The sequence below is a fragment of the Pteropus vampyrus genome, unplaced genomic scaffold (assembly GCF_000151845.1).
Source record: "Pteropus vampyrus isolate Shadow unplaced genomic scaffold, Pvam_2.0 Scaffold56, whole genome shotgun sequence".
NCBI classification, from domain to species: domain Eukaryota; kingdom Metazoa; phylum Chordata; class Mammalia; order Chiroptera; family Pteropodidae; genus Pteropus; species Pteropus vampyrus.
The window spans coordinates 9,253,496-9,264,123 of record NW_011888837.1 but is presented as its reverse complement, the minus strand read 5'-3'; the positions used below and the strand labels follow the sequence as shown (position 1 = coordinate 9,264,123).

The following is a 10,628-nucleotide window of genomic DNA, read 5'->3' as shown; positions in this document are numbered from 1 at the left end:
CATAATGGCAAAGAAAAAAAAATTAGAGTATATTCAATTTAAATGGCTAACAGTGTTTAGCATCTAGACTCTAACTAGCATCTAGACTCTAACAATAGTCTAGGCCTAACTGTAGAGTGACAATATTAGGCCTAATAATCCTTGATTCTATATATGTTACAGTTTGAGTTGTGTTAATAAAAGAAGTTGGTTACACTAAACAAATGAAATATATGCATGATTCATTAATGTGACTGGAGAATAACTATTGGTAATTATTAAAGTAGTATAAGAAATTACTTACACTTTTAAGAAATGCAGATGGTGTTACAGTATCCAAGGCATTATCTGAGGCACATAGGTAAGTGATTCCATCGATAAAGAGACTATGATAGATAAAGCTTTGAAAAGAATACATTAATTTACATAATATCGAAGACATTAGGTACACATGCAGAGAATTTAATTTTGTTTTCACACTCTCATTAATAGCATAAAAGCTATATAACTTATAATCAGATTAGAATCTTTCATATATTAAAAAATTAAATTGTGTTCAATAAAAAACTATAAACTTTGAATATGTATTTAAAATAAACTGTATAAATAAAAACAAGTTACAAGAAAGAAAACTCTGAAATACGTCAGACAGAGAAAGAGAAATACCATATGATTTCACTTATATGCAGAATCTAAGGAGCAAAAGGAACAAACTCATCAAAAACAGACTCACAAATATAGAGGACAGTTTGGTGATGGGTAGAGGGAAGTGGGGTTTGGGATCTGGGAGAATGAGGTGAAGGGTTAAAGAAATACAAATTAGTAGGTGATAGATGGTCACAGGGATGGGGAGCACGGCATAGGGAATGCAGTTAGCATTAATATTTGGCTAGGTGGAAAACCAGAGGAGAAAAGGAGCAATTAGGGGGATTGTTTTATAAACTATGTAAATGTCTAACTAATGTTCTGTATACTTGAAATTAATAAAAAAAAGAGAAAACTCTAATAACCTAATAAATATGTATATTTGAAATGGTTTTGATAAAACTCACTTATATTCCAAAACTGAATCAAGATTCTGATCAAAGAGAAAATGTTATGTTCATTAATTTTTACTATCCCTATATTTTAAAGTAGACATATTCAATTTTGGCGCTTCTTGGCTTTCTATCACACAATAGATTAGAATTTAAAAGCCGTAAACTGCCAATACCAAATATTCTGGAAAACAGGATGAATTGGGGAGGAGGAATTAAACTCCCTTATAGCATGCTAAAGTATACCTTGTCCTGAACACTTCGACTTCTAGACCATTAATGCCTTCTCAGTGTCACATATTAGGAGGCTAGATGAGTCCTGGAAAATGCCTCCATCTTTACTGCCCAACAATCCAGAACACCTAGGGATATGGCAACAAAAATAGTTGCCTGGTGCTAGGCTTCAATCTAGTTATTCTGAACACTATATCTAAATGGTGAAAAGGCACTAGACCTAGTCAAATGCTAAACTGGATATGTATGAGAATGAGAAATCTCTGAAAAAGGTAGAAAAGATAATTCTAGAGGCAGAAAATTTAAAGTATGTGCCCTATCAATATAAATAGAGGGCAGTTTGGTGATGGGTATTCATATCATATCACAAATACAATATGCTATGAATATTCATAATGATGACATTGATTCATACACAAAATCCCCAAATGGAAAATATTTTTATTTCTAAGTTGGGAGGAGTGTTTGCTGAAAAAGAGTTGCTAATTATACTACCTCTCTGAAAGTTGTATATATGATTTGAATGTGAAAGAAGATATTTTAAATTTATGCTTAGTACGTAATTAGTGAATAACATCCAGAAACCATCTTTAAATGTTAAAAAACTTGAATACCTGATATCTAGCACATACTTTCAACTGACAAAAAGAAGGTGGAGAAAAGTATGTCTGATGTCCTACCGTTTATCTGTATCATTCTCATATACTACTATAAGGAAGTACAAATATATGTATGTGTCTCATATAGAAAAAAAGAAAAAGGAAATGATATACTAAAAACTTATTCAAAATGGTTACCTATATAAGGGGAGAAAGAGTATAGTGTGAACAGGAAAGAAATGAAAATTAGACTTCTCGAAGGAAATGTGTTTTGTAGATTTGACTTTGGAATCATATAAATGTTTTGCATAATTATAAAATTTCATTAAATGAAATTTCAAGAGTACAATCCTTAAAAAAATGAAAACAATGAACTTAACTTTATATGAATTAATTCTAGCAAGAGATGACGTGGTGTGATTCCTATGGTATTGGTGGAGGTGGTCACACTCTGAATATATTTGAAAGGTAAAGGTAAACAGAATTTGCTGATGGATGGGATTTGAATGTAAGAGACAAAAGTCAAGGATCATAAAAATTTTAGGCTTGAGGAACTGGAAAGTTGATGTGTGGAAGGCTGCAGGAGGAGGCTTGGTTTTGGATACAAGTTTGAGATGCCTATCAGACAGCCAACAGAGATATGGAATGGGCAGCAGTGTATACGAGTTTGCAGTTCAGGGAAGAGGTCCTCGAAAGATTGAAATTAGGATGTACAATACAGGTAAGCATATTGTAGATGGGGAAAGTGTCTATTTTTGAAATCATTCTTGCTAATAGGTGAACACAAAACTAGAGTATTACCATTTTGTAACCCCCAATAAATTAATGGCTCTAGGGTACAGGCAATGAATATCAATGGCTGCTATCATGTCAAAAGGAGGTATAAACAGACATTATCATCTGATGACAAAACACCTATACTCTTGCTGAAGAGATCAAGCCTCTTGATTTGGCTGTTTGAAACATTGTGAGCTGCATTTTGAATATGTAATCAGCAAACCCAGACTGTGGGAAACTCCACAGGTTCTTCAACAAGAAATTTTAAGAACAGGAAAGGGATGGAAGGAGAAAATGTAGGTTAAAGAGATTTAAATAACACCAAATTAAAAAATAGGCAGGTCTATGGCCATGCCACCCTCAACACACCCCATCTTGTTGATCTCGGAAGCTAAGCAGGGTCAGGCCTGGTTAGTACTTGGATGGGAGACCACCTGGAATACCGGGTGCTGTAGGCTTAAAAAAAAAGGCAGGGGCAGGATTAGGCTCTAATATCTGAGGTGCATATTTAGGTGCTGAGGCAATGAAGAAACCCGGAAAAGTGACTGATATAGAAGTTGGAATGGTGGTTGATTCTGGGGAGAGGGAAGAAGCTGTGAATGGACAGTATACATGTTGGGAAGTTTTTTGGGTGACTGGCAGTGTTCTATTTTTTTTTGGCTTAGGTGGCGGTTGCAGTTAGTAGGGGGTTACTTTGTAACCCTTCATAAAACTAGTGTGGTTTTTATATTTTAAAAAAATTTTTTGACCCCCTCCACCCCTTTCTCAATCTCTGGCAAACACTAATCTGTTTTCTATATTTATAAACTTTTTCTTCCACCCCTTTTTTAATTCCCCCCTGCCACTTCCACTGCTGACCTATATGGATGTTGCCATTTCCCCTTAAGAATTGGATCTCTGAAGGCGGGGCGTCCTCTCCACGGACCGCACCCGGGGCCTGGTGCACCTAGGGTATGGTCCATGGCTCCACTTGGGGTGCAAACTCAGGACCTTCTGCGTGTAAAGCACACGTGCTAACCACTACACTGTGGAGCCACCTGAACTTTTTTTTTAGATTCCACATATACTTAAGATCATACAGTATTTGACTTTGATTGACTTATTTCACTTAGCATATGCCCTCAAGGTCAGCCATGTTTTTGCAGATGGCAAGATTTCATTCTTTTTTATGGCTGAATATGTATTTTGTTTTATTTTACAATATAAATGTTACAACAAACCTACTCAGACAATGAAGAGTCTAAAAATACTGGAAGCTCTCTTATTCCCCACCTGTTCCTTTACCAGCAAAATGTTTTCAGGACTGTTTTAGGCCATACAATGTAATGTCCCAAGTAAAGCTTAGAGTCATCTTGTTAAAGATGTGTTCAAGTAGAAGTTTCCTTTTTTTATTAATGAAATATTTGGGGGTATACCAAAAAAGTACAGAGAATAACAAGAACACTTGCAGATCCACCATTAATGACCCCTGTATACCCTTTCTCAATTTCATTCTTCTCTCTTCCCTTTGCAGAGATAACGACTATCTTGAATTTCATGTTTATCATTCCCATTAATGATTTTATGCTTTTACCTATAGAAGTTCTCCCTTCTGAGGGTTCAATCAAGAGTATTGCAACTAATATACTTTTTCCTCATGTCATTATTATTGGAAATAGCTGGTAATTGTTAAAAAGTAGATTTTTATTAGAATATACCTTACCTTCCCATTTGAATTATGGTCTTTGGTTCAGCTCTAAGAAGCACTAGTCTAAGCACTGTTGCTGCTGTTTCCTAAAAATAAATTGTCAGCATTCACTTTGTAGAAGATTGTAGTGTTTTTCATTATTCCTCTCCTAAACTTACCTATGCTCTGATTAGTTTATTAAGGGATGACTGTTTACTAGAACTAATAGGTGGTTGGTTATTCATAATTCATGGTAAGAGGCAAGTTATCATGAAATATTCAAATGAATCAGAAGGAAAATATTAAAATTACATAAATCTATATACACTGTGTATATACATATAAGTGTGCAAATAAAAGTTGCACTAGAGAATTGGCCTTATTTTTACAGTCACTTATATGTGGCTTCAAGGCTGGGAAGTACTATCTAATCAAATATCTTTTCAGTGACCTGCAGTCACTGAAACTATAAATAAAATATTAATGGATTTAAAGTATTCAGCTCTTATTCTCTGTATACCATAAGCCCCTTTTTTAAGATAAAAATTTTATTCACTATTATTTACTGGTCTCTTTCTATAAAGCAAATAATTGCTAAGATCTCTTATACCTGTTTCTTATAGAGCTCATTCTTTTGCTAAAATTTGCAAGGTGTTAAAATTATCCAGAATACCTTAAATATAGTTAACTGTACAGAATCCCATTAATTTACTTTAGAAGTGTGAAAGGAACCTGAAAGTTACCTAAGAAGCCTTGAATAGCCATATTCCTAATTAACTTTTCCATTTTCATAAAATGACACTTGAAATAAAAACTTTTTGAGAGGTTAAAGCTTATTATTAGTAGTAGAGAATAAAACTTGAAATTCTTAGTATTGCCTGGAAAATCCAGGCAAAATTCTTTAGGAAAAGAATTCCTAAGAAACATGAAAAATTAAGGGAATACACAAACTTTCAGTTACTCTATTATCATCACTGGAACATATTCCCCTAGCTTTCCCCAAGTGTCACTTTTAGAGTATTCAGTGAAATCGTAGCAAAATTTGAAACAAAGAAAATGGCAACATGAGGCAATAAAATGAGTGATGAACTGGGCTCTAGCTCTGTTTTTGGAATTAAAGTGCTGCGCAACTTCAGAAAGAGATTGTTGGGATCTGTTTCTTGGTATGAAGAATGAAGGAATTGGATCTGACCTCTAGGATCCTGTCTAGCTCTAGGACCCTACAATAGCAGTTGATTTGATCTCATGATTAAGCCCTGGTAGGTACTAATACTTTCCTAATGAATATAAAATATTTGTGACATCAATATATAGCATCGAGGAAAGACAGATAGAACTGTCCTTTAAAACACCTAGTCATCCCTTTTCTTCTCCCTGGTCAGCTTTCTGCATAGCAGTTGTTCTAAACCTTTAATCCTTCCCTCTAACTGCATACTGCTCCACCCCCTCCCACTTCTTTATCTTCCTGCATGCTTCATCAAGAGAGCCCGTTGGGCTTATGAATTCTTTCAACTTTCTTTCTCCCTCCCTTCTTAATTAAATGTTTATTGAGAAGCTGCTATGTAAAGACAGATGAAGACAGCCCTTATCCAGAAGGAGTCTCATTGCAGAAATAGAGAAGTAAAAGAAGATTCTAATTCAGTCTGGTAAGTAGTTTGGTAAAGTGATGGAAATTAGCCTTGGCATAGAGAAGACTTCAAAGAGGAATTAAGGAAAGTCTGAAAGCTCAAAAGAGGCTATACTGCTAAAAAGTGGAGATGAGTGGGTTCCAGGGAGAGGGAAAAAAAGATGAAAAGGGAGACCTCCTTGGTGAGACTGGAGAATAGCATGAAGTTCAGGATAGCTGGAAGAGAAGATGATAATAGAAAAGCCCTACTAAAAGCCTTAGGAGGGCCTTGAGTGCCAGGATAAGTAGTATGGCTTTTCTCTGAATGTAATCAGGTGCTACCAAATGATTTTAAGCAGGTGAGTGACATGATCATATTTGCTTTTAGGAACATTTACTTGAGCAGCAGTAATTGAGAGGGAACTGGTTTTGAGAGAGAAGAGGCTGAAGTCTGGTAGATCAGTTAGGAGGCACTTTCAATAATCCCTGTGACAAGTAATGAGGGCCTAGATGACAACACGGTTCAGAAACAAGGAGATGGAGTCAAGACGTATTCAGGAGATAGAACTAATAGAACTTGGTGACCAAGAATAAATGTGAAGGTGAATAAGAGGGAAAAGTTGAAGTTGACTCCTAGTTTCCAGTTTCAATGGCTTAGGAGGGTTCCTAAGCAAGACTAGAAATACATGGGGAGGAATCAGTTAGGAAAGAATTAATTTAGCTCTGGATATGATATGTTTAAACTTCTATTAGACAATCTAACTGTGGAGAAAGTTATTTTGTAAGTGGATTTGGCAGTGATGAAAGTAAAGGTGTCCATAGGTGTGAATGAATGTGTCAAATTCAAAGAGGACTGAAGTTAGAACCCTGAGAAACACAGCATTTAAAGGACTGGAAAAGAGGAGAGCCCCAGAAGGATACCAAGTTTTGTAGCTCTATATTCACACCTCTCCTTTCCCCAAGAGAAAGAGGGCATTCTTTGAATCCAAGGCTCAAATCTCCACTGCCACATTGGATTTCATCCCTTCGTGCATCTTTAGGTCTTGTTCCACCAACAGACTCCTCCCCTCTTATATCTCCAACCTCATCTTCCCATTAGCGTACATACCTGTGAAAGTTTTCTCTGTATTAAAAAAATGAGGCCCTTCCTAGACCATGCTTCTTTTAGCTTTCAATGTATCTCATTCCCTTTGTAAATTCTTGAAAGAACAGTCTAACTTAACTCTCCCTTCTTTCTCATCTCCCATCCACCTGGCCTAAAGCAACCTGCCTTCTGCCTCCACCACGTCTTCCAAACTGCTAAATGTAAGGTTACCAATCATCTGCTAATTGTTAAGTCCAATGAGCATCTTTTAGATCTTGTTCAACTTCTTTGGGACATAAAACATTCTTTTAACTTTCTTCTTTTGGCTTTCAGGACACCACTGCTCATAGATGGTGACCCGCCTCCCTATTATGTTCTTAAACAGTGCTTTGCCTTTTGGTCCTCTTCTCACTTTCTACACTTTTCTTGGGCAATCTTACTTCTATTATCTTCAACTGTTAGCCCTGATCCTCTGAGTGCTACCTATTGGACATTTTTATCACTTAAAGCTTTTGGGAATTGGTGGAGGAACAAATGCACAAATCGACTGGCCATTTCCAACAGGCAACAAAATTCAACCTGTCCCAAACTACTTTCCTCCCCTGCATTTCCTCTGACTCCCTCCTCCAGGATTCTGCTCCTCCACATAGTTTCTATCTTGTTTAATACTACTTAACAAAAAATTGTCAAATTATACAATTATAATTATATAATTATACCTTAAACATGTACAATGTTACATGTCAATTATATCTCAATAAAGCTGGGGGGGTGGGGGAGAAAGAATTAAGAATCATTGTAGGTGTGATCACTGTCCCTTATATCACATATTCAATGGGTCACTAACTCCTTAGGATTAGTTTTACGAAGTCTCTATTAGGATCTGCCCCATCCTTTGAATCTGTACTGTTATTGCCTTAGTTCAGGCCCTTACATCTTCTACATAAACTGTAACAGTATCATCCTAACTGGTTCTCTCCCCTCCAATCCACCTTCTAGATTGTAACGAAACCAAATTTTCCAGAAGACGAATCAGATCATGCTATTCTTGTTTGCTTCCCAGTTTCTCTAGGATAACAAACTTAATATAGGACACTTCATTAACTATTCTCTGCCCACTTCTCTGACCTCATCTTTAGCCTCTACATGCTATGGCTCTGTGACTGAGGTTCTTGAGGTTCCCCAAACACACCATTCTGTTTCCTCTGCACGGAGTCCTCATTACTCTTTTTGTGCCTGGCTCAGAACAACTCTTATAAGGCTTCTAAGCCAAGCATCCTAACATCACCTCCTCTGTAGCCAGCAAGTAGCCACTCATTCTGAATACTACGGGGGCAATCTCGACCTACTGCCCTTGAAATACTTTTTACACTGTAGATCATTGTATATAGCCATTGGAAATAAAGGGACATCGAGCTCATAAAGCGACATTTCCAGGTGCTGTCTTCTCTTCATTGCTGCATCCCCCCATACCTTCACTCAGGGATTATACAACTAACACATGCTCAATAAATGTGTGATGAACTGGCGGTCATTTCACCGCAGGGGAGAGAAAATCTTTAAGGGGGTCTCAAATTGGACAAGACTGCTAATCGTCGCCAAAAGGGTCGCGGGCAGCACCCACCCTAACCCCTAGGCGGCGCAAGTGCGGCTCCGCTGCTCTGCAGCTGGAGTGGCTCGCGCCCCGGGCTCACCGCCTCGCAGGCACGCCGCGCTCGGGGACGTGCCCTCTCGCGGGAGCCCGGCCTCTCGTCGCGACTCACTGCCTGTTCTGGTCCGCCCCGCAGCTCCGCGTCCGGAGGGGCGGGCTCGGCAGGCGCCACCCTTGAAGAGGAGCACGCGTAAAGGCGGCGGTGCCGACCCAAGGGTACCTGATAGGAGCCACCGGTCAAGGCCAGATCCGCAAGGACCACTCGGCCATTCGCAATGCAGCTGTAGGTGATCGTCATAGTAGGCGGGCCAGTGAATGAAGGGTTCCCGCCGGACCTAACCGCCCGCGACAGCCTGTGGGCGGACACTAGGGCGGGGCCCCGGGAGAGGGCGGTGCCTGCGCAGGCGCGAGGAGCGATTGAGTGGCAGGGAGGGAGGCGTGGTCATCTTGCCTGGGCTGAGCTTGTGCTGAGACGTGTGGGAGGAGGGGCGCGAGGTCTCCGGTAAAACTGGCTTTAAGAGTCAATTGCTTCACAGTCATTACCTACATCTAACTCATTCACAATCTAAAATGTAAAATACAGACCTTGATTTCAAATAAAATTTATTAATTAATGTAAGCATTTGTTGAACTCCCACAATGTGCTCTCTTAGATTAACAGGCATGCAAAGTTGTAAGCCCCAGACCCTCACTTTGAGAAGTTCATATTCTAGCGAAGATAAATTTCAATTATATACTGTGATGGAAGAGGAACTAAGTTGCAGAAGCTGGAGTGGAGGCAGCTAATCCTTGGTAGAGGGGACGAAGCTTTCAAAGTCACTGTCCAACTTGGAGAATGGGTTGGAATTACCAAATGGGAAGAAGATATAGGACAGTCTAACCAGAGAGAACGCTCTTAAAGGCTTGAAGGGAGGTAGTTTTAGGGAATGGATATAAGTAGATGTGGCAGAGGAAAGGTACATAGTAGAGTGGACAGATGAGGGTGGTAGAATGACTTTTGTTATCCTAGTCCTTGAGTCCCTTGACAAGAATTTTAAAAAGTATAAGCTTAGGGTAAGCTTATATATTTTCATTAACAAGGAGTTGTGGAAGAGTGAAAAGTCAGACAAACTCGTATTCAGATATAGACATTGCCATTTACTTTGTGCCTTTAATGTAGCTTAACCTGAGACTCAGTTTCCTGATCTATAAAATGGGAATAATGGTCAAATTTAAATTAAGTAATTGTGCAAAATACTTACCATACAGTAGATATGTAATTGCAATTCTTATTGTGATAAATACATTAATGAAAATCACTTTCTTGCTCCCAGTGGTATAACTTTAAAGGAAAAACAATCACTGCCCTTCAGGGATGTCTGGCAGTGGGTGAAGACAGGTAGTTAGTTGAATTTATATTAACTCAATGCGATCAAATTGGATTTGACAATCAGCAAAACTGGTCTGGACTCTACTCTTGAGAAAAATGCCTTGTTGAATCGTATATCCTTCATATATAAAGGAAATCTTGAATCAATGTGTCTTATCAGCCTAGAGATAATGCCTTGTGTTACAGGTGGGGTGACTGAATTAAAAGCTGTGCTTACATTACTTATATTTGGGAAAATTAAATAAGTTAATTTTGAGGTAATGGGTTGATATATTTTTGCTCACAGTAGAAATAAACTGAATAAGCTTGGCACATTGCAGTGCCCCTTCTGTTTAGTAAATAGTGGAGCCGAAAGTGATTGGGAAATGATATCATGAGCTGTAGTAATGACAACAAGTATCTGATAGTTGGAGAGGGATATATGGGACCTCCCTTGTCTCAGTTTCACCTGGTCATTAAAACAGTCCTGTGTAGTGGATTCACTTTGCACAATCCACAAATTCAGGCTTACGGCAATATAAAACGTAATTTATAACAGAACTCTTTCTTTAAGCCCTGTTTTACCTGATACCTGAGGATTAATCTAGTCAATGTCAGGCTTCCTTGGTTAACTCAGGAATTCCCCC

At 38.3% G+C, this 10,628-nt stretch overlaps 1 protein-coding gene and 1 pseudogene across 3 annotated transcripts in view; one reads left to right on the top strand and one right to left on the bottom strand.

Annotated features, from left to right (window-relative positions):
- LOC105292391 (vesicle-associated membrane protein 714-like) overlaps positions 1 to 9,005 on the bottom strand; it is a 29,916-nt gene extending 20,911 nt beyond the window's left edge. Inside the window, exons 1-3 of one of the 3 annotated variants that reach the window (XM_011360597.2) lie at positions 8,854 to 9,005; positions 4,329 to 4,399; positions 284 to 380 (exon numbers count right to left, since the gene is read on the bottom strand). In XM_011360597.2, the coding sequence (XP_011358899.1) occupies positions 284 to 380; positions 4,329 to 4,399; positions 8,854 to 8,931 (246 nt within the window). In that variant the 5' untranslated portion in view covers positions 8,932 to 9,005. The other 2 variants (XR_002780437.1, XR_002780439.1) reach the window with 2 other exon arrangements.
- Positions 2,968 to 3,084, top strand: LOC111740057 (annotated as a pseudogene).
- Positions 9,006 to 10,628: the final 1,623 nt, after the last annotated feature.